Source organism: Lotus japonicus, chromosome 2 (assembly GCF_012489685.1).
Source record: "Lotus japonicus ecotype B-129 chromosome 2, LjGifu_v1.2".
Classification (NCBI taxonomy): Eukaryota; Viridiplantae; Streptophyta; class Magnoliopsida; order Fabales; family Fabaceae; genus Lotus; species Lotus japonicus.
In genome coordinates, this window is record NC_080042.1 from 55,433,490 (window position 1) to 55,458,235 (window position 24,746).

Sequence of the window (24,746 nt, forward strand, 5' to 3'; positions counted from 1 at the left end):
TTATTTTTAAATACAACTTAACTCTAGTGACAAAAAAAAACTTAACTCGTTTAATTCTTCTATTTACTATTTACTTAATCACCTTAAAATTACGGTTTTTTACAACCAACAAAAAAACCAATTTTTTATTTATTTTGTATGTGGAAATTTTTTTCCATTGAAATATATATATTCAGTAAAATATCTGAAAGAATACAAAATTGAATGTACAGAGGAGCAGCATTGACCCAATATTCATGCTCATAAGAAAGAGAATACTTATATATTTTTTTGTAAATTCAAATTGTCCTGATGACCTATATTTTGATTTCAATCCATCTTTTCCCTTCTGTATAAGTTATAATAAATTTTAAATTATTTATATGTGGTGTAAAATGCATGTGATAGGTCATTTGAATATTTAAAAAAAAAATTAGTGTTGACTTTTTTTTATGTTAATAGCGTCCAAGACACAATAACATAATTGATATATAGTTAGACTTCTTAAGTATTTAGTCATGATTTATTAGGAGAAACTTACTCACTTAATCTGATTCACAGCATGGAGAGAATTAATCTGGTGGACTCAAATTCAAAACGCCACTTAAAGAAAACAAACATGTACATCAATTATAGTTGATTCATGACCTTATTTATTTGACTTTTTTATTATTTATATGTATTAAATTATACGCTGAAGATATGGATATTGACCATTCCATTGTGCGCTATACTGCTATTTCACTTTTGAGGCCAAACGTTACGTGTTGCTATCTAAGGTTGACTACTATGGATTATTCTCTGAGTAATTAGGTTTGAACTATTATGATGAAATTGATCTTCCAAACCACAATTAATTAAAGAGAATTAGATTAGTTATCGATAATCAAATGAACAAATGGAAATACACATAACGTGGTCGCTTGAAAATTGAGTAATGATTCATGAAGAGGGCTCAATTTACTCTACGAGTAAGTTTAAAGTCTTACTCTCAGTCTTTACCCTCCAAATTCTTTAATTCTGATGGCTGAGATTATCTCAAGGTTATCCTCACATGACTTTTAATTTTGTTTTTTCTCCAACTTGAAACTCGTAGTCTATGCTAGCGATTGCAAAGCTTGGCGAGCTCTCTCTAACTGCTCTGCTAGGGTTTCTTCAGAACACAGATCTGCTGCTTCTCCCCCTTGGGGGCTTCTCACCCTTGGGGGATCCTCTTTTCCTCCATTAGGGAGGTTGCTTTCATGTTAATGTTAGGCTTGTGTCCCACATTATGCAGGTTTATTCTCACTTTAGGTGAGTTTTGTACCACATTAGGTGGTTTATTACCCAAATAAGTGAGTCTTTTGTCCTCTCCTCTTGTTCTACCACCAGTCCACCACCACCATCTTTCATCTTCTGCTTTCTCCACCGCCGCCCATGTCCTTCACCGTCCACTCGCCGCTCCCCTTTTGTCTTCAGATCTGCGACCTCCTCCACCGCCAGCCAACACCGTGTATTCACTGTCAGATCTAGGCCACGACCTCCCACCATCCGTTTCTTTCCTCATCACTCAGATCTGTGACCACCACCAGTTCTCGCCGCCGGCAACAGCCACCGGGTCTCCGCCCCCTCATGACCATCTACGATGGTGCCCCTGCAACGGTTGCATTTCTTCCCCGCCTCTTTCACCACCTCCGCTCCGTAGTTGATGTCGTTTGATGCCTATGCTTTCTTACTCAGTTCTAGCTGAGGTGTGTATGGAACTTCAGAAGCCCCTCTATCTTCCCCAAGTCTCCTGAGTTGTTGTTTTGACCCCATAGTGTCGTTGAAACATGTTGAGCTTCCTTGATAGCCACACTTTTTACAACCTTAGCAGAGCCACTTGTGTTGTTTGTGTTTGGGAGCGCTGGACAAAAGGATATAATCTTTTTCGCTTAGAAGTCAATTAGCTTCTTTGGTCTTTGGGGTTTTCAGAGGGCTACTGATTGGCCTTTAGGGTTTTACTTCATGTTTTCGGCTGGTTGTCAGCTTGGGTAGGCATGCTTGTTCTTCAATTTTATGTATTTGTGCATTGTGTAGCACTCTTAGAGACTAGTTCTCGCATGTTGTAAGTGTCGTTTGGTAACCCTTGGGGTTTTATTTCATCCATATTTGACCAAAAAAAAGAAACTCGTAGTCTAAAACACCTCTGTTTTGTGACCTAACTCAAGTATTGACATTGTGCCATCTCTGCGAATCTGCAACATAGGTGACCATATCAATTACAGAGTTCCTTGAATCTGCTTCAATTTTAGAGTTCAGAATTTGTGGTTAGATTTCAGAGCATTGCTTCAATTATTAGAACCAATGTTTTTCTTTATATTGAATGCAATTAATCCACATCATATCAGTGCAAGTATCCACTTGCAGTAATAATCCTTTGATGGAGTTCCAATCCCAATTTTAGTGTAACAGAGCCTGCAAAATAAATTTCGAAACCAATTAGGGCAAGGGGAAAATGGATCAGAGAATAGGTGAATCAGAGAAATCATGTAACACCCCCATTTTTCCCATTGTTTTATTTAAAAACGTTTATCAGAGTTTAAACACATATCAAGGAAGTATTACACTTCTTCACGAAAACTCATTAAAATTAACACTGATTGTGTTTGAAAATTTATAAGTTCATATGCTTTCCAAAGAATGAATTATTTCTGCCAATAAAATTTCTAAACCAGCCAGATAATCCTAAGATGCATAAAATCACTTATTTAAATAGGTTTATCTTCCATGATATTCCAATAAAATTCATCATACTCAAAACTGAATTTCATATCAACAGTACGACATCGCCATAATTTAGAAAATTATTCAACAACTTCCATAAGGAGAGGTTATAAAATCCTCTCAACAGAAGTGTAAAAGTAACGTAAAATATCTACCCAGTGTTACATTACAGAGCAATGAAGGTGTGAAAAACGACTAGAAGGGGGGGTTGAATAGAGTTTTGAATATAAAAACTTTCCCTTTAAGATTTAAAGAAAATCTTTTCGGTTTCTCTGAGATAGATGGTGCAGCGGATAAAGATAGAGAGAAGAGAAAAGCACACAAGTATTTTATCCTGGTTCACTTGATAAATCCCTCAAGCTAATCCAGTCCACCCGTTAAGGTGATTTCTTCCTTCTTAGAATGAAGGCAATCCACTAATCAGATAATTGTTACAACTGCACTTGAAACCTACAAGTGACTAACAATACACTGACTTAGCTGTCACTAAGATTCACTCTCTTAGTCTTCTCTAGGATCCGATCAACCTTGATCTCCTAAAGGAATCACCACTAAGATTCACTCTCTTAGTCTTCTTAAGGATACTGACCTACCCGGTCCCTTAAGGAAAATCAAACAACTGTTTGAGGTTGGTGTTTACAAAGGTTTGCTTCTAAATAAGCTGAGTGTAAACTAAATAAGAACAGATGAAGAAAGTAGAGGCTTGAATCTTTTCTTGTATTGCAGCTCTTTTTTTTTTCTCTTAGCTTTCTTCTTTTCTTCAGCCTTTTATAGTCCAAGGTGCAAAGGATATTTCTGTTGAGAGAATATGACCGTTGGAGGGCATTTCTGGAACTTCCAGAACCTGCTGTGGCTGAACCTTGGTAGGTAGGCTTTTCAGAATAGTACACTGCTCTTGTACTTCTAGATAGAGACATTTGCCTTTAACCATTGACTTCTGATCAGAGTTATGCTTCGTGTTGGAACTTGTGAAGCTTGGTGATCAGAGTCAGAGGGATGCTTGGATCCTCTGACCTTCGTAACTTCTGCTTCTGGACCTTCAGAGCTTCTGAACCTTCAGAGCCTCTGGTCCCTCAGAGCTTCTGGTCTTCAGATCTTCTGATCCTCTGATCTTCTGATCCTCTGATCCTCTGATCCTCAGATCCTCTGATCCTCAGATCCTCTGATCTTCAGATCCTCTGATCTTCAGATCTTCTGATCCTCTGATCTTCTGATCCTCTGATCCTCTGATCTTCTGATCTTCAGAACTTCTGACGAATATATCTTCTGGTGTCAGAATCAGAACCTGTTTGTCAAAACACTCAAGACAAACATTAGAGTATCATAGTTGTTCATCCACAAATAAATACTTGTTATCATCAAAACATAGAGTTGTACCACATGACCAAATCTTGATCTTACAATCTCCCCCTTTTTGATGATGACAAAACCATGTATTTTGATGAACAACTCTAAACAAATAAACTGAATACACTCAGAGTATAAGGTATCAGAGTTAAAACTTATCCTGATGTGTATAGTTTATCTTGCTCCTTCTGAATCCAAGACTCGTGCTTGATTCTGAGCTAAGCTCCCCCTGAATCTAATACTTAATATCAATGTTAGTAATATCTAGATTCTGAGCTAAATAAAATAGGAGTTGTCAAGATACTATAAGTTCTCCCCCTTTTTGTCATAAGCAAAAAGAATGAAGGTGGAAAAAAAAAATAGTAAGAGCAAAAGACGAAATACTCCCCCTCAGAAGTAATACCAAGGGATACTTGGTTGCTGATTAGTATATCTTCTTATGAGAGCAGAAGTGTCAGAGTCCAGAGGTTCTGGTGACATCTCCATTCTGGAAAAAATTCCATCTTCAGATGCTTCAGAATGAGAAGCTATGAACCTACTCTTCTTCTGATGACGCAAGTCAGAAGTTGTAGTAGCATCTTCTGATGTTGTTGCTTCTGGTTTGACAAGTTCTGAGTCCTTGTTTCTATCTGAAACAGTCATGCTCATCTCTACAAGCTTTTTCAGCTAGCTTTGACTTGACCAAATCTTACTCTACTGATGCCTCCAAGATTAACTTCACCTTCAGATTCAAGTTTTGGATCTTGGGACATATGCCTTTCTCCCGTCATGTGTTGCCTGCATCCACTGTCCAGGTTCCATGGTTGGAGTTTCGATGGACCTATTGAAGATATCTGCAACATATATAATCTTATCCCTAGGTACCCACTTTCTGGGTCCTTTCTTGTTAGTTAGCCCAGAAGTTCTGACAACTTTGGGTCTTTCAACAGGATAATATAAAGGAATTTTTGCATGATATTTAGTCATAGAGAAAGATCCCTTTTTAAGAGGGTTTTTAGCAACTTTAGCAGGTACAGGATCAGGCAATATGGTACCAGAGGGAACAAAGCATTCATACAAGGATTTAGCTTTAGACACAGAAGGCTCATTTCTAATTGGTTTAGAATAGCCAATGTCATGCATTCCATTTCTGCTTACGCCATAGATCATTGAAGTCATTAAGCTTCTATCCACGCTTTTAGCTAGGAATCTTTGAAAAGACTTTTCATACTTAGATTCATTTCTACAATCAGAGGCATCACAGGCAACAATTTCTTCTAACTTAGCAATCTGGTTCTTAAGCACAGAGTTAGAATTGATCAAAGCATGATTATCATTTTTCAGATCAGAAATAATTTTCTCATGTTCAGAAGGAGTCTTAGTAGCAGCAGATAAGTCCTTTTTCAACTTTTTATGCTTAGACAATAAGGAGTTATACTTTTCCATAATATCAGACAATGCATGTTTCAGTTCAGAGGTAGAGAAAGAAGCGAATACCTCATTTTCATCGTCTGAGGTAGGATCTCCTTCTGATGCTGAGTCAGAGTCAACAGCATCCTTTGACTCTGCTCCTTTGTCTTTGATAATAGCCATGAGTCCTTGAACTTCACCATCAGAGTCAACATCCTCTGACTCTGATTCATCAAAAGTCACCATCAGACTCTTCTTGGTCTTGAAATGCTTCTTTGACTTTTTGTCCTTTGATGAGCCTTTGAATTTGCTCTGCCTGTGCTTCCAGATGCAGTTGAGCTTTCTGGATATCAGAGTCAGCTCATCTTCATCAGAATCTTCAGAGGCTTCTTCAGATTCTTCTGCTTCTGCTTGGAGAGCCTTAGCCTTTTCAGATTTGGATTTCAAGGCTATAGACTTCTTCTTCTGATCCTGATGTTCAGCACGCTTTAGTTCATGACACTTCAGTATGCTTATGAGTTCTTCCAAACTCATCTGCTCAACATCTCTAGTTAGCTCCAAGGAAGTTATCAAAGGCATCCAGCTTTCAGAAAGACCTCTAAGGATCCTCATGACATGATCCGCAGTGGTGTAGCTATTGCTGAGGGGTCTTATTCCAGCAATAATCAACTGGAATCTGGAAAACATATCCTCAATGGATTCGTCAGGTTCCATTTGGAAGGATTCATATTTCTGGATCAAAGACAGTGCCTTTGATTCTTTCACTTTCTTGTTTCCTTCATGAGACATCTTCAAGGATTCAAAGATGCCCTTGGCGGAATCACGATCAGTAATTTTCTCATATTCTTCATATGAAATGGCACTTTGCAGAATAGCTCTTGATCGGTGATGATCTCTGAACTCCTTCTTTTGATCTTCACTCATCTTCTCCCTTGGGATCTTTACACCATGTACATCAACAGGAGGGGTGTAGCCATCAACAACAAAATCCCAAAGATCAGGATCAAAGCCAAGAAAGAAGCTTTTGATTCTGTCTTTCCAGAAATCAAATCTCTGACCATCAAAGATAGGTGGTCTTGCACTATATTGATATTTGCTTGTAGTAGTGGTGGAATCCATGAGTTTTTCACACTGGCCCGGATCTACTGAACACTGTTAAGTGTGGTAATCAGAACTTGCGCTCTGATACCAATTGAAGGTGTGAAAAACGACTAGAAGGGGGGGGGGGGGTTGAATAGAGTTTTGAATATAAAAACTTTCCCTTTAAGATTTAAAGAAAATCTTTTCGGTTTCTCTGAGATAGATGGTGCAGCGGATAAAGATAGAGAGAAGAGAAAAGCACACAAGTATTTTATCCTGGTTCACTTGATAAATCCCTCAAGCTAATCCAGTCCACCCGTTAAGGTGATTTCTTCCTTCTTAGAATGAAGGCAATCCATTAATCAGATAATTGTTACAACTGCACTTGAAACCTACAAGTGACTAACAATACACTGACTTAGCTGTCACTAAGATTCACTCTCTTAGTCTTCTCTAGGATCCGATCAACCTTGATCTCCTAAAGGAATCACCACTAAGATTCACTCTCTTAGTCTTCTTAAGGATACTGACCTACCCGGTCCCTTAAGGAAAATCAAACAACTGTTTGAGGTTGGTGTTTACAAAGGTTTGCTTCTAAATAAGCTGAGTGTAAACTAAATAAGAACAGATGAAGAAAGTAGAGGCTTGAATCTTTTCTTGTATTGCAGCTCTTTTTTTTTTCTCTTAGCTTTCTTCTTTTCTTCAGCCTTTTATAGTCCAAGGTGCAAAGGATATTTCTGTTGAGAGAATATGACCGTTGGAGGGCATTTCTGGAACTTCCAGAACCTGCTGTGGCTGAACCTTGGTAGGTAGGCTTTTCAGAATAGTACACTGCTCTTGTACTTCTAGATAGAGATATTTGCCTTTAACCATTGACTTCTGATCAGAGTTATGCTTCGTGTTGGAACTTGTGAAGCTTGGTGATCAGAGTCAGAGGGATGCTTGAATCCTCTGACCTTCGTAACTTCTGCTTCTGGACCTTCAGAGCTTCTGAACCTTCAGAGCCTCTGGTCCCTCAGAGCTTCTGGTCTTCAGATCTTCTGATCCTCAGATCTTCTGATCCTCTGATCTTCTGATCCTCTGATCCTCTGATCCTCAGATCCTCTGATCTTCAGATCCTCTGATCTTCAGATCCTCTGATCTTCAGATCTTCTGATCCTCTGATCTTCTGATCCTCTGATCCTCTGATCTTCTGATCTTCAGAACTTCTGACGAATATATCTTCTGGTGTCAGAATCAGAACCTGTTTGTCAAAACACTCAAGACAAACATTAGAGTATCATAGTTGTTCATCCACAAATAAATACTTGTTATCATCAAAACATAGAGTTGTACCACATGACCAAATCTTGATCTTACAAGCAAGACACTTATTTTATAATAATAATAATAATAATAATAATAATAATAATAACATAAGCTAAAACTCTCCGAAGCTACTCCTCATGAGCCACATCTCTACCTCCAGTACCTGAGCGATGTCGCATAGAACATCATTCCAACAGAAGGGTAAGAACTTACATTGTATAAAAATATAGCATAACAAAGAGCAAGTAAACAATTCAGATCCTGCTTTATAAACTCTTCACCTTTACTTTAAAATCTGAGTGATTATAATATTTGCTCTCAAGACAGTTTCACAATTCTTATTAATGTTTCGGGAAATTATAAGCTTTAAAAAGAATAATAATTCAACTTTACCACAACAGCAAAACAAGTCACCAAACACATAAAACCACTGGAAACGTGAAACTTAGTGTGTGAGACTCTAATGTTTGCATGTGGTACCAATTGTTAACCTTAGCGGTATCACCGCGTCCACTCCAGACAGTTAACCAGCAATGAAGCCCACTCCAGACTTCCAGAACCACGCCAGTTCTGGGACAAACCTCAGTTTTCCGATGAAAACCGACACGTTGCCTCTTGACTAAATGAAGTGTATTTCGTGCAAAAACTCATAAATTAAAACATGCAATTTGAGACCACTCCAACCCCAAATATATAACATATTTTCTCACCAAATTCCATAACGGAAATCACACCAAAATTGCACAAAATAACACTTCAATATAATTATCAAATCATTCACTATTCCACCAACATACTAGCAACACAAAATCATCAAATGTCTCATATCAATTACTAGAACCAGTTCCAGAATCAATCATAGAAATAAGCAGAAACATAGCAAACTTGCAGATAATTCCGGTACTAAACGTGCACTCCAAAAATTATGAAAATTTTATCAAACATAGCCTTATACTTTAGCTTTCATACAAAATTGGTTTCACCCAATTTGGAATTCTGTAGAGAGAGTTATGCTCTCTACAGCACAGGCTGTTAGGGTGTCTGCGAGCAAAAACAGAGTGAACTTGCAGATAATTCTGGTATTGAACCAGCAATCCAAAAATTATGAAAATATTATCCAATATAACCCTATGAGTTAGCTTTCATAAAAAATTAGTTTCACTCAATTCGGAATTCCTTAGAGAGAGTTATGCTCTCTACAACACAGGCTGCTAGGGTGTCTGCTGGCAGAAACATAATGAACTTGCAAATGATTCTGGTATTGAACCAGCAATCGAAAAATTATGAAAATATTACCCAACATGGCTCTATGAGTTAGCTTTCATACAAAATTGGTTTCCTTCAATTTGGAATTTTGTAGAGAGATTTATGCTCTCTACAACACAGACTGTTAGGGTATCTGCGGGCAAAACAGAACATAACCCAATTCTCCCCAGAACCTCAATTTCGCTCAAAATCAATTTTGCTCACCACATGTTAACACTCAACACAGTCTCTCAGTTCTGAATTTTCAAAGAAGTTGGGGGTTCCTTCATGTTAAACTCAACCTCTGTTATTCTACAATTATACAAGGTAAATTCAAACCCTTACCTTCTATGACACCGGTACAAAGCCTCCTTGACCCTTTTCTTCTTGAAGATCAAATTCTAGGTTTTCTCCACCTTTTCTCCTCTCCTTCACCTTTCACGTGTTCCTCTGTTTTGCTGCTTCTCTAATCCTAATTTTCTGATTTCTCTCTTTTTAATTCTCTCATAACCCTTAAATAATCTTACAATGGGCCCCACTCCCAACTACTCACTTAAAACCTAAAACCCTTATTTATCTATATCACATAATTATTTAATAAAATAACTTAATGACCTTATCATCTAATTAAATCACATAATCACATAATCATCAAATTAAATCACATAAATTATCAAATTACCATATAACATAATAATTAAAATAAAATAATAAATAACCTAATAACGAAAAGTGGGGTGTTACAAATCAGAGAAGACATAACAGAAGGAGGATGTCGGCAATGAGAGTAAAAACTGGTCACGTGATCTTTAATAAAATGGAGGGTGGGGATTGAGACTAAGACTTTAAACTTAGTCCTGGAGTAAATGGATCCCTCCTCATTATTCATTCATACCTTATTTTCTCTATCATGTAATAGCCTCTATGAATGCTTCTGCCTCGTCGTGTGGGACCAAATGTGCAATTAAGCCTTATTACATTTATCCTTCATGACGAGGCAGAAACATTCATAGAGGCTAGCTCTGAGCGGAGGTATTTTCCATATATAAGACTAAAACTTGAGATCTTGCTTGAGAAAATCAAGCATGTAACACTTGAACCAACCGCTAGTTAGGTTAAATTTGATTATTTAGCAAAAATAATAACTGACTCACAAGACATAAATAGTACAGGTTTTCCAAATATGTATCTTTGGCTTGAAGTTGAAGGAATGTAAGTTGGCACCCAACTTTGAATACAAGATTATAAGTGGCTTTTGACAAAAGCGATGGTTTTACATTGTCCATTGAAAAACAACATAGAACATCACCATAATCCATCATCAAGCAGGGTGTTAATTGTGCATGCACTATTTCTGATTCACTGCTAAAGCTTGAACTCCAAAGTCCAAATACATCCAAATCCAAAATTTCTATAACAGTTTCTCATAAAGCTCATGGGAGTCTCTTTACTGCTTTTAGAAGTCAAGAGAAAACCAGTGGTTGAGATGGATAGAATAGAATAGAAGGAACATTGAAGTGAAAGCAAAACAAACCTCTCTCCCTGAAATAAACACCATAAAGCAGCTGAATAAGTTTTGTGGAAACATATGTGCCTAGTTTGCAGGAACAGAGACAAAATGCAGAAAATGAAGAACCTTGGGAGTGTTGGAAGCAGTGGGAGGCTATCAACAGAAGAGCATGAGGATGAGGAGGTTTCGAAATTGGCCATTTCCTCATTCCAAGCCAAGGAAGAAGAGATTGAGAGGAAAAAGATGGAGGTGAAAGAGAGAGTTGAGCTTCAACTTGGACGTGCTGAAGAAGAGACAAGGCGTTTGTCACATATTTGGGAAGTAAGTTCTATGACAAGGAGAGTCACTATTTTCTGTTACTCGTAGAATTCATGTTAAAACTAACTCTACCTCAAAAATAAGCTCATGTGTGAGGTTTGCTCTATCATTTATAAAGACTAATTTAGACATATCTCTAGTTAATATGAGATCTTAACACACGCTCCTCACGTATAGGATTGGACATGTGAAGCGTGAAGTTTACATGACTAACATGTGTGAGTGACCCTTTTATGGGTGGCTCAATAAACGAATTTAATAGGCTCGACTACCATCTTAGAATTTGGGTTAGACTTAACTCTATCTAAAACACTAGCTAAGAGGTGATGATTATTCTACCATTCATATGACTATTTTTGTCATATATCTATATCTCTAGTAAATGTGAGAGCTTAACGGTTGCAAAGGAGGACTAAAATCCGGTATGAGGAGGACAGTATGATAAATTGAAGGCTAAGTGATCTCAGGGATATTCAACCCTGAGATCAAACAACCCCAAAATATGCCTGGTTTCTTTGAGCGAAAGCTCTTGGGCATGATGACCATTTTATTAGACCTTAGTATTGCTTCTTATTGCCATGATGAAGTTGTTCACAATATATATAATATTAAACCATTCATATGCTTTTTCTAACAGCTCAACTTTTGGGATAGTTCATGATAAAGTTAAGTTCTAACATCAGCTATGCTAACCATTCTTTATGTTGTATTATTATCTACTAGGAGCTTGAAGTAATGGAAGATCCTTTGAGGAAGGAAGTTGCAATGGTACGCAAGAAGATTGACTTGGCTATCAAAGATTTAAAGCCACTAGGGCAGAACTACCAGAAAAAGGTACACAATAATACTTGTTTCTAATAAAGGGTAGGCAAAGACTTACTACATGCCTTCTCAATAATGTCCTACTTCAACTGTTCTGAGAAAAATTTAATGATGAAGATGAACCTTCAACTAACTAAGGGTAGACAAAAGTGTAAGAAATGGATAGGCTTTGCCTACTAACATTTGGAACTACTTTGTTAATATAGGACAAAACAAGAGCAAAAACTAACCCTTGAAATTGACTGATAGGAGAAAGAGTATAAAGAAGCATTGGAAGCTTTCAATGAAAAGAACAAAGAGAAGGCTCATCTGGTAGCCTCATTAATTGAGGTATAGTACTTAACAGTTAATACTTCCATGTTCTTCCAATATTATTGTTTTAAACTGTCTTGGTAACAAATCAATGCATCTCATCTGGTAGCTGCTGACTGAGAGTGAAAGACTGAGGATGAAGAAACTGGGGGACCTATGCAACACTGTAGAGTCTCTGTCACTGAAACAATAATCTCAGTGGGTGTGGTGTGTTTACTAGCTTGGTTTATTCAATTTTCAGTGGTTTGCATTTAAATGTACCTACATTTTCATTATTCAAAATGGATTGTTGATGGACCTACAAACAAAAAGGAAAAATAAACAAAATTTTCACATTTCATTAATTGAAAAATAAAAGAAGGAGAAGCTACAAGCAGCCAGACATTGCTAGTGTCTTATCTAAATTTTCCATCAAAACTTGAAATCATCAAGTTATTCCCATAGTTGGTTTGGTTATAATAACAATGCTACTATACCTCCCAAGTCTATTTTTCCTAGGTTTGCCTTAAACGATTCCATCTTCAAAATTCATAGCCAACGAACGGGTGGTTTGGTTCACGTGCTACATGTCTAATTCCTGTTAAATAAGGTCTCCGGTTCAAGTTTTGTGAATAACAAAAAGCTCTCACCGGGAGAGCTAGTTTCACCATGATATCAACATGATCCTCTTGTAGAGGATACTTGTAATGCATAAGAAAAACCCTAGCTACGTTATTGTGGACTGCAAATAAAATTTTGGTTTTAAATATCAAAAAATAATTATTAATGAGATAAAGCGCGGGTATTGATAGAACAAATGGAATTTTGTATAAGCATAGCACCAGTGCAAATAGACGTTAACATTCACTTTGAGACAAAAAGTGAACGGATTTCTCTCGATAGATTGAGAAAAAAGCGAAACATATGATTGACCACATTCGTTAATGTTCAATGTTCCAAAAAAAAGAAGGAACGGGAATAAGAAAGGTTACAACATTTCAGGATATTTAACACTAAATCATGAATACTTATGTGGAACCATGTTAATATGTTATGCATTTCATAGAAATTAAAATACGTCCATCATGGAATTCTTTGGTTTCTTGTCTATAGAGGAAAAAAAACCTTTTTATCAAACAAAAGTTCATAGAGGTAGCTGTTTGTACTCTGCCAAAAGTTTCGGAACATCATCCATGCGCAACTGCAATAAGATTAATGGGAGACGATGAGAAAATGAAAAAGATATTATAATTGTAAGGGAATACTAACTGTCTTTCACATATCTCACTAGAAAACTACTGCATCTACATACAACTAAGTGCGTTTAAAGTTTTAACAGTAATAAGCTAGCATGAAAATAGTAATCAATTACAGACTTAACCAAAGTGTCTTCGAGAATGTATTTGAAGAATGCAAATAATGTGCCATCGGTTTCAATTTTCACTAAGAACAATAGCCATATAGATATAATTACAATTTTTTTGTCGGCACTCTGTATTAGTGAGGAAATATGATGCAATTAATTCTTCTTATTTTAAAATGGAAAAAAATATCTATGTCTGAAGAAAACAAAAGTATACCTGAGAAACACTTTTGACATGGTAAAATTGATGCATCACATGTTCACCAAATCCAGGTTGCTGGTCAGAGGCACTTCTTTCTCTAATATAGTTAGATGGGAAAAGAAGAAAAGCAACATAAGCCAAACTATTCTTATGTCAAGTTCGAAAAGCAAAAGAAATATTCACTAACTGAAAATTTTATAAAGCTTCTTCTCCTGTCTAGTAAGCTTTCTTTTGCATAAAAAATTCCTAGTTTTTAACTTCTTTCAATTCCTTCCTATTAATAAAAAGTCATCTCTTTCTGCTAAGATCTCCAAATTCCACAAACATAAATGCAAAACTTCAATATGACAATATGAGGATATCAAGTGTAGCAATTATGAAACAAACTTTACAAGCCTTGGCAACATTATAGGGAAAAACAGTAAAGAAAGAAATGGATAAAAATGTAGTTCTTACATATGGTGCCGGTGAATTAGACGTTGGTAATCCCGAAGCAAAGGTCCAAGCTCTTTGAGTTTAACCATATTAGATTCAGTCTTCTTCCAGTGTTCACGAAGTCCTTCAATTGCCTTCTTATTGGGAAATGATAAACTATTTCAATTAAAACAACTTCTATGATACAGACATATAGAAAAGTTTCACAAGTATAGTAATGTTTTAATTTACCAGGGAATTTGCTGAAACTTCGTCACCTGCCAATCTCGATGCTAATTCAAGAAGCTCTTTATCGTCCAACTCATTCACAATTGGAAGCCTGGAATTGGATGGTGAAACTGATATTTGCAATCTTCTTTGCAATTCTGAGAAATGAAATTTCTCTGTTTGGTTATCCTGATGAAGGTGTCAGCAGTAAATTAATCGAAGATATAAAGATGAATCTATTAAAGGACAATATGGCATATGATGTGCTCAAATTTTTCTTAAAATACACAAATGAAATCAAGGACTGTCAAAATGATGCGTCTAAGACTCTAAGTATAACGTGGGCTAAGCATCAAAGAACAGTTTTAAAATTTTCTTCCTTGTTCTATATTAAATCTAAGTGTTAAAACTTAAGACAAGAAAGAGATGGGTGCTGTCAAAACAAGTTTAATTAATACCTTCATTTGAGGTTGAAAATCATCATTAAGTGATGTAGCATCCTTAATTTCAAGAATATTTCTTGGTGGAGATGCAGTTAACCTATTTGCAATTGGGTCCTCTGCAAAACAAGCAAAGGAAATGAGAGGACTATAGGATGTCTTTTTGAGCCTCTGACTGTTAAGTTCTTTTAACACTTCCCATATAAGTTTGAAAGGTATTTAGTTATTTAGTGCTTATTGATAATATTCCCCATTGCAAAACAATATTTATTGAAAAGATTTGGAATTGAACATTTAAATTAAAGCACAAGACAAATTGGAAAGTTCCCAGACTATAATATTCCCTCCAGTCAACCCAAAAACAATACTGGCAGAGAAGATATGGCGAAACAGACACACACACACACACACACACAGAGAGAGAGAGAGGAAGAAGAAGTCCTTGCCAAACAAAACAGTTAATTAGCCTCATTTGCACAGTTTATCAGTGAAAATAACTGGAGTGAAAAATGAGAATATACAAAATAAAAAAAATTGACAACACATTATCACAGAAGAACAATGAATACCTTGAGGGACTAACCACCATGAATCACCATAAGTTGATTTCCCATCAAAGCCACCAATTAGCAAATACCGTGAACCAATCATCGTCAGCGAGTGGTATGCTCGAGCAGGAGGAGGTTCATTCCCTATGGATAGCCGTTTCCACTGTGCTGAAACTATATGCAACAGAAGAACAAAAAGTTATCCCAACCCGTTAAAAGTAAAAATAAGAAAAAAAGATATCGTATAAAATTTAGGATGCAAAATTTACGAGATGAAAGCCAGATATTTGTTCTTTTGGACCAATTTTAATTTTAATGTTTGCCAAACAATCTTTAAAAATAGAATAACTAGATAAATAAATATATTAGAATTGGGGCTCAGCCTGACTCAACCTCAAAAACTAGCTTATGGGTTGGATTGCAATAGCCTTTATAGGAGAGTTATTTTGGCTATATCTCTAGTCAATATTGGACCTTAACACACTCTTCACGCCTAGGATGGGATATCTGGAGTGTGAAGTTTGTAAAACTGACGAATGCAATAAAGGCGAGCGACTAAGGGCCCTCGATGAAGGCAGAAATGTTAGAGGGCAGCTAAGGATCCGCAATGAAAGTGTGAAATATCGGGTCCGATATCATATCTAAGATAGGCTCTAAAACTATCTTAGATTTGAGCTCCGACTTATTCGACCCCAAAAGCTAGCTTGTAAAGTGGGGAATGCCAGAGCCTTTATAAGGGGCTATTTTGGCCATGCCTCTAGTCCATGTGAGATTTTAACAATGAAAAATGAAGCCCTCCTTGGGTACCTCTACTACAGAATAACACCAAAGAGAACAAGGATCCTGAAACCAAAATCTTTGAACTTCCAGTTTTAGGAAGAAGAAAACAGCAAAAAAACTGCCTTTATGCAACTAACGTGCATTATCAATTTTCTTTTCTCAAAACATTAGCAGAGCCGCAATCTATGTCATGTGTGCAAGAAATGTATGTGCTATGATGCCAGAGGACAGAAGTCATTAACAAGTCAACTCTAAAGGGAATAGATAAACATAGCACTATAATTATACTGGTTCTTAACAATTGTGATGAATACACTCACCATCATTCCAGATAGGTAGAGTGAAAGTTCTTACCTCTGTCCAATATAATGCAATCATTATAATAGATATCATAACGACTCAACCATCCACCTGTCCCATGCCCTCCAAACATCAACAACTGCAAAATCCCATCCAATAGAAATAAAAGAAAAAATAAATGACAACATTTCAGTTAAAGTAATAAATTTGTACAACCAAATAGCAGGATTAACAATTTTTTAAGACCCTGAGGTTTTTGATAGCCTAAGATCCATGCCCCCCTTTTGTGGGATTAGTATTAGTTTTTTGGTTGCACCAGTAACAAATCCTAAACCAACCTCACAAGTCACAACTGATCAAATGACCGTTCTTAATCTCAACCCACACATAGTTTGTCCAAATACCAACACATGCTTAACATGCACAGAATAGAAAATCTTTTAAATACCCAACCTATCTTAAAAAAAGAATAATGACATAGCACATTTCAATGTAAATCATTATATGAAAACAAAAGGCTAAAAGCAATCTACAAAGTAACAAAGCTAGAAAGAGAAGTAAGGATTGTGAAAATGTGATTACATAGGGTCCTGCAGATGTAACTGTATGGCCACAGCGGGGGGAAGGAGCTTGACCTGGAAGCTTTAATTGAGTCCACCCAGGTGCTTCATTCTCTTCCCTCCACAACAAAATACAAACTATAAGTAAATAAGCCAATTGAATAAGAAGCCACCATTTTTTTGAGCTTAGATTAAAAAGTCGTATTAAAGAGGAGAGAACGAAAATACAACTGAGCTAATCCTATGATTTAAAGCAAAGGAACACGACACGACAATTAATACTTGCAGCCTGCAACTAAATAAACAGCAGTGTACATGATAGACCTATAAAGATGGCAAACAATACACACCTTCTTCAATAAGGCCCTTCAATGCCCATAAATCGCCCATAATTGGTCCACCTCCTCCTGTTAAGTCAGGGTATAGCACTGATTTCAGCTGATAACTTCTAATGAGATTGACACTGCAGCAATTAATATATATACTCCCTCCATTATCTCATAAAAGTTACTTATTTACATGTAAGTCAGAGAAATCAAAGCAATGTGATTATTTGGGCCGGGGGACTATTCCAGAGCAGGACACAATCAATTGTTATCAAAACCTCAGAGAGACTATCTCAAACAAAAAATGTTGATTCAGAACTTGAGTTTTGCATAACACACATGTTGGGGGAAAGAGGACTAAACCTTAAAATGAGCTAGGAAGTTTCAAATAGTTTTTTAAATGTCAGCAGTGAGGAGTGGAGTATCTTTGAAGTTTGAATATAGAAAAAATTTTAACACTTGCAAATTGAATTTATAAATTTCATCACGGAAAATTCATACCTAAAATATAACTTCCTAACCATCAAGCAAATCTGAAATTTCATCAATCTTGTACCTAAAGTTAAAGCAAAGGAGAAGTGCCAAATCTTGCTCTTAAAAAGTGTAACTATAGTTCTGGAAGTGATGGAATGCACATGAACATGATTGCCAAAAATCAATTATTATTTGAGAAATTAAGACATGCTCCTTTAACATGAACATTCAGAACATATAAATAGAAACAAAAAATGAGGAACAAAACAAAGAAATGATTACATTACAAAATAAAATATTCTCAACAAATGATGAAATTGCCAAGAAACAGTTGAGTGTATTTTGTTTATTTGGACAAAAGGACTAATACAAATTCATTAAAGAAAATCAACATCCAAGCAGATCAATTCTTAAATGAGGAGAACTATGGTGCTTCACCTCTTCCACCATATACAAGCAACCGTTTTTCAACCATTGTGGCAGTATGCCCACATCTAGGCTGTGGCAATGTTCCTGAGACTGAAAGCTCCATCCACTCGAGGGATACTATGGGAGTAAGAAGATGATGTTACAACTTGTTTCAAAGGAATAAAAGGAAATCACATATTCGGAGATAAAATTTAGTCCCAGAAGAAAATACTTGTGTCCATGACATAAACATCAGATAACCACTTTTTTCCATCCCATCCACCAAACCTGCATCATAAAAAACCCACCTTATAACATATTATAATTTGATCCTAATACAGCCAATTAGGATAAAAAGTCAAATGAAACGCTATAAGTCTCACATAACAATTTTCCGGTTTCCAATTGCTGAAGCTGCAGCAAAATCCCTTGGTGAAGGCAAGTCACCAAAGCTGGTCAATTCAGACCATTGCCATATATCTTGAACACCATCATTTGTTCGAAATGCCAACATGCCAACAAAGCATTAGTCCCGTAACATACATGTCAAAGTCTCACAACATCAAAGTCTTCACAGAACATGAACTCAACAAATATTAATACGAAATGCCATACCAGTATCCAAAACCCAAAAGTCCCCCAACCTGTAAAATTCAGCCATCATGATGAGAAGCAAATAAACAAACATTTTACACGTCTAGCGAGAGCACGAAAGGTGATAACCATTAATCTTAATTCTTAACCATATAATCAATCATACATGGATTATCAAGTTGAGATTATTTGACTTAAATCTAATCTTGACACATGTGATTGTATAAGTTCAATTACACAATATTCATCATAGAAACCCATTACAAGAGAAACAAAAACACCAATATGCAGAAAAATGAAGTGATGCAATCACCTTTGGCTCCCATAACGGCCACCAAAAATGAACATGTGACAATCAATGGCAACAGCAACATGGAATGCCCGTGGGGTGGGACCCACATGGCCATCTGAACCACCACTTCCTGTGCACTCTGGCTGAAACCATAGCTTGGCCTCTGAAACAAAAACAGGTGATGAAAATGAATCAAATGCTTGCCCACCAAAAAAAATCAAATTTTGAGAAGAGGGGTGTGACTGTTACCAATATCATAGACAACGATGTCGCTGAGAAACTTCTTATCGACAAGGCCACCAAACACGACAACCTTGGATTTGCCGATGTTAACAGCGGAATGACCACTCCGAGGTTGGGGAAGAGTTCCGGCGAAATCAGAAGATGTTGCTCTAACCCAGTAATGCATTCTTCAATTCAACCAGATTTCTGATTCACAGCTTCAACTCAAAATCAATTATCAATGGGAATTGATTTTTTGATTTCACACATGTTAACTACCAAGTGACAATATGAACTGTAAAAGGATTTTAAAAGGTTGTTACTAAGTTAATTTTCGTTTAATCTCTGATAAAAAACTATCACTAGCTAAATTATATCTCAATTGGTGGTCACAAAAACACAAAATCTACATATCTAGGTGGATGAACCATGATCATATGTCATCCTAATCATCATAAATTTTTTCCAAAAACACAACTTTCATTCATCAAAATAATAGTAGAAGGATCTTAATCTTATCATATCCTATTGTAACTTTAGATATTATTAGCTTAATTCACTTTATTTCTTTCTACTTGTCTGGGGTTGAAGTATCATTTATACTTCTCTTCAATACATATAACTCATTGCTTATATAAAAAAAAAGTATGAGATCAACTCTCTCATATGAGTAAAACAAGTCAAACCGTACCCATAGGATCCACCCTACAAGTTAATGTAGTTTTTGAAGTGTAACCTAAAAAAAATATGTGAGGGTTAATGTTGAAAACACATTTAAACAATTAAGAAAATGATAATCACCAACAAGTTCTAGCCAAGTTCGTAGATTATTGGACTCCTTAAGCATTTAGCTGATGGTTTGATCATTGAATGATATTCATACGAAGAAGTATTTATTAGGAGATGCTTGCCATTAAATGTGATCGAGCTCGTTAGGATTAATCTCAGAATGATGTGATCTTTTGGTAATATATAAAAAAAAGTTTCATGGGTAACTAGGGGAAATTTAATTAAGTGAATGTTTTTAAATTGTTTTTTTTTAAAACTTAGATTTATGCCTACCAATCATTTTTTTTAGTATTTTTTTAGTTTAACTACACATATTCTTTATTGAGACAATCATATTCAACCTCATAAAAACTAAAAATACCCGAAGAGTGTGTCTAGTGAAAATTAAAAAGAATAAGTTTAACCACTACTTAACCACTCTTAATCAATCAATATTTAACTTAATATGAAAGTAATTTACATGTTTCTTAGCATGGAAATTGATGGATTTCTAACTTCTATCATGGATTATAAGTTCATCATAATCGACCAATAATATTATTTATAATTATTCAAGTGAAAAAGAAACAGCATAATTTCTAGTCTATTTGTCTTGAACAGTGATAAATTAGACTAGGAATGGAGATGTTCGTGTAAAGGAAAATGACAAAAATAATTGACAAAATGTGCATTGGATTAAAAGTAGACAAAAAGATAACTTTGGAAAAGGGAGCTGCACCGCACAGTACTTCAGGTTCAAACATAATAACAGAAGCTTCTGGTCTTACTTTACTATCATCTTCTCTGTCACACAGAAAAATGGAAACAACTGCAACCATAATTCTAATCTTGCTGATACTTGTTCTGATATTGGCATGGAGGGTGCTGAACTGGGTATGGTTGAGGCCAAAGAAACTAGAGAGGCTGCTAAGAGAACAAGGCCTTAAAGGGAATCCATACAAGCTTTATGTTGGGGACTTAAATGAGATTCTCAAAATGAGAAAGGAAGCTAAATCCAAACCCATGAGTCTCTCAGATGATATAGTTCCCCGTGTGTTTTCCTATTTCCAAAACAGTGTCAACAAATATGGTATGTTCATGTTTCATTATGTTATTGTGTGATTCATGCTATTTGCACTTTTTATACACTTCTTTTTTATGAGTCTAAAAACTATTGGATTTGTACTCAAAGAATCCTATGGTTTGCAATTCATGTGAAATGTCAAATTGTGGATACCCAAAGTTGCCTATTCTCTTCAATTTCTAATGTTATTACTTTTTTAATCTTTATTTTAAGGCTTATAAAGTTGCTGATTGTATGCAGGAAAGAATTCTTTCATCTGGTTTGGGCCAATACCAAGGGTGACCCTCACAGATCCTGAGCATATCAAAGATGTACTTAACAAGATCAATGATTTCCCGAAACCTAATACAAATCCGCTTGTCAAGTTACTAGCTACTGGTCTTGCTAACCATGAAGGAGAAAAGTGGAGCAAGCACAGAAGGATAATCAACCCTGCATTCAATTTAGAAAAATTGAAGGTTGGTTACCAGTTACCGGATGTAGTGAAGACATGCCACAAAATTTATGATTTGAGCAACATGATCTTGAGTTTTAATGTTTATGTGCTTAGTTTGACATGGGGAATTTTAACTCCTTGTTATTTTTTAAAACCACAGATCATGCTACCAATATTCTTCAAAAGTTGCGATGATCTAGTTAGCAAATGGGAAGGAATGTTGTCTTCTGATGGATCGTGCGAAATGGATGTGTGGCCTTTCCTTCAGAATTTGGCTAGTGACGTTATATCTCGATCAGCATTTGGGAGTAGTTATGAAGAAGGAAAAAGAATATTTCAACTTCTACAAGAGCAGGGTGAACTCGTAATGAAAGTTTTTCTGAATGTTTGCATCCCTGCATGGAGGTATGACTAATGAGTGTATGTGACCTGCTTGATGATGAAAGCAAGACCAACCTTATTAAATGAGTTTTATTTAACTTCAGTTGCTTAGAAAATAATGCTTAGTTAGTTAAGAACCAGAGAAATGTGTTTCATAGAACAACCACTTACCATACATTTTGATGATAATATGTCGTATCTCTCTTCTCTCCATTGTAACTCAAATGGGAAAAAAAACCCATTCAGATAAAACTATTATCAAAAGGAACATGTAGCACTAAGAACTTGTGTTACACTCAATGCCCCTTAGTTTACCAATTACTGTGATAAGAATAGGTTATCTAACAGCAACTAGCAATAGCAAAATTGTAAGAGCTGTTGGAAAACCAATCTTTGTTTACTGTTGACATAACAACCACTAGAAGGCTAGTTGACATATAAAGGAAACCTTCCCTTTGTTAAAACATAATCTAAATTGCATCCATGCGTCTAGGAACAAGTGTCTATATTTCAATCAAACAAGTTAGAAATATAAGATAAATAGCTTAAGTTTTGTGATAGTTTGTTCATCATACTCTTCATTTCATCATAATTATGGGACTGGTTGTGGTTTTTTTTAAGGTTTCTACCTACTACTACCAATAGGAGGATGGAGGAAATTCACAGAGACATAAAAGCTTCACTTAAGGATATAATTAACAAGAGAGAAAGAGCACTAAAGGCAGGTGAAGCCACAAACAATGACTTGTTAGACATTCTTCTGGAGTCAAATCACAAGGAAATTCAAGAACACGAAAAAAATAAGAATGTGGGAATGAATCTTGAAGATGTAATTGAGGAGTGCAAGCTATTCTACTTTGCAGGACAAGAAATAACTTCAGTTTTGCTTGTTTGGACAATGGTGTTGTTGAGTAGGTACCCTGATTGGCAAGAGCGTGCAAGGGAGGAAGTGTTTCAAGTCTTTGGCAACCAAAAACCAGATTTTGATGGACTAAGTCACCTTAAGATTGTAAGTGTTGTATTATCTATTCTCTTGATGCTGAAAAATATAACATGCCCTTGATACTAATTGTTATTGTAAATTGTCATCAACCAAGTACCTCAAAAGGTGAAGGCATTAAGTAGATAGATCACATTTGAATTTATATTACGTTTCTACCAAGACTCCTCGCGCTAAAGCTCATTGGACTTGAAGCGTGGATATTCACAAGCCCTTCAATTCTATTTTGTTATGAAACTCAACTTTTTATTAGAACAACAGGGTTGAGAAGTATCAAACTCTAGACCACTTGTTCTTTGACTCTGATACCATGTCATGAACTAACTATGAGTTTTTTTTATAGGCAAATGTTAGTTGTTAATAATGTTAGTAAATTAGTCATCGATTTTATGAGTGAAGCTTCACACATGACTGATTTTATATTAGAATTTCTAACATGAATCTTTTCTTTTTGTCACAGGTGACCATGATTTTGTATGAGGTTCTTAGGTTATACCCACCAGTAATTGCACTGACTCGAACTGTTCGCAAAGATGTGAAACTTGGAAACATTACATTACCTGCTGGGGTTCAGGTTTCATTACCAACAGTTTTGGTTCACCATGACTGTGAACTATGGGGTGATGATGCTAAGGAGTTCAATCCTGAGAGATTTTCTGAAGGACTATTGAAAGCAACAAATGGGAAAGTTTCATTTTTTCCTTTTGGATGGGGTCCTAGAATATGCATTGGACAAAACTTTTCTCTATTGGAGGCAAAAATGGCTTTGTCAGTAATTTTACAACATTTCTCATTTGAACTCTCTCCAGCCTATACTCATTCTCCAACTACAGTTGTTACTCTTAAGCCAGAACATGGTGCTCATTTAATTCTACATAAAGTGAACACATAAAAATTATATTATTGTACTGTTTTTTTTATTGCACTGCTGCTGGAAAGCTTATAATGTAACATAACATGAGTTTCGTTTTGATACTATCTCTCATATGTTTGTTTTAACTTTTAATTTACTCAGCTAAATTAAATCCCTTTGTTGCATTAGATTTATAAATTTAATTTTAGTTTATTTGTTTGATTTGTGTTTGTTACCCTAAAATCACATTGAAGAGCAAATATAGGAAAGAATTTAAATAATCAAACTCAAGGGACTTGATGACAAGTGTTAATTTCCAGAGATTTTTGTTTGTTCAGGCAAATAAGAATGGTTGTGATAAAATAAATTTCAAGAAAAAGAAGACTACCAAAAGGTGAGATTCTTGGATTTGGATCCTCTCTTATGTGTATCCCACATGAACATGTCATGTGAGAGGATCATAACCCTTCATTTATTTTAGTAAAATCTGATGATTATATTATTTGCCACGTAATTATCTTCTTCTTGTTAGGTTATTTTTAATAATCTAACGTGTGAGTTTACAAATTAAGACAATTACACTGCTAGACTGGTAGTTAACATGTCATCCTTATCATCATGCATATAAGTATGGTTAATTGTTACATTTACAGAGAAGAAAGGATAAATGTTAACTGCAAGAATGGTAGTTAATGTATTTTTGAAGTGTAACCCAAAAAATATGTGAGGGTTAATGTTAAAATCACATTTAAACAATTAGGAAAATGATATTCACCAATAAGTTCTAGCCAACTTCGTAGGTTGTTTGACTCTTTAAGTATTTAACCGATGGTTTGATCATTGGACGATGTCTATATGAAGAAGAATTTATTGGGAGATGTCTAAATTCTTCGTAGACAATTACATGTTTCTTAGCATGGAAATTGAGGGATTTCTAAATTCTATCATGGATTATAACTTCATCATAATCGACCAATATATAATTATTCAAGTGAAAAAAAACATCATAATTTCTAGTCTATTTGTCTTGAACAGTGTA

The 24,746-nt window shown here is 35.6% G+C and overlaps 3 protein-coding genes across 4 annotated transcripts; 2 read left to right on the top strand and 1 right to left on the bottom strand.

The window, feature by feature from the left end:
• The first annotated feature begins 10,628 nt into the window (after window positions 1-10,628).
• LOC130738409 (uncharacterized) lies at window positions 10,629-12,390 on the top strand. Its single transcript, XM_057590386.1, has 4 exons — window positions 10,629-10,924; window positions 11,645-11,755; window positions 11,993-12,073; window positions 12,165-12,390. Exons 1-4 carry the CDS (start codon window positions 10,682-10,684, stop codon window positions 12,246-12,248), a joined length of 519 nt encoding a protein of 172 aa, XP_057446369.1. The 5' UTR covers window positions 10,629-10,681; the 3' UTR covers window positions 12,249-12,390.
• A 526-nt stretch (window positions 12,391-12,916) lies between these two features.
• Window positions 12,917-19,535, bottom strand: LOC130738408 (protein GLUTELIN PRECURSOR ACCUMULATION 3). Of its 2 annotated transcripts, none has more exons than XM_057590384.1 (15): window positions 19,213-19,535; window positions 18,985-19,126; window positions 18,693-18,721; window positions 18,461-18,557; window positions 18,310-18,365; window positions 18,108-18,215; window positions 17,220-17,276; window positions 16,892-17,007; window positions 16,364-16,448; window positions 15,251-15,403; window positions 14,700-14,800; window positions 14,266-14,430; window positions 14,056-14,168; window positions 13,615-13,696; window positions 12,917-13,235 (listed from the first exon to the last, which is right to left on the bottom strand). In XM_057590384.1, exons 1-15 carry the CDS (start codon window positions 19,370-19,372, stop codon window positions 13,179-13,181), a joined length of 1,521 nt encoding a protein of 506 aa, XP_057446367.1. In that variant the 5' UTR covers window positions 19,373-19,535; the 3' UTR covers window positions 12,917-13,178. The 2 variants fall into 2 exon arrangements, with proteins under 2 accessions (XP_057446367.1, XP_057446368.1); XM_057590385.1 differs by having other exon boundaries at window positions 16,892-16,983; window positions 19,213-19,532.
• Window positions 19,536-20,622: 1,087 nt separating this feature from the next.
• On the top strand, window positions 20,623-23,860 carry LOC130738406 (cytochrome P450 716A67-like). Its single transcript, XM_057590382.1, has 5 exons — window positions 20,623-21,043; window positions 21,278-21,495; window positions 21,634-21,878; window positions 22,476-22,863; window positions 23,315-23,860. The coding sequence occupies exons 1-5, from the start codon at window positions 20,638-20,640 to the stop codon at window positions 23,744-23,746; spliced, it is 1,689 nt and encodes a 562-aa protein (XP_057446365.1). The 5' UTR covers window positions 20,623-20,637; the 3' UTR covers window positions 23,747-23,860.
• Window positions 23,861-24,746: the final 886 nt, after the last annotated feature.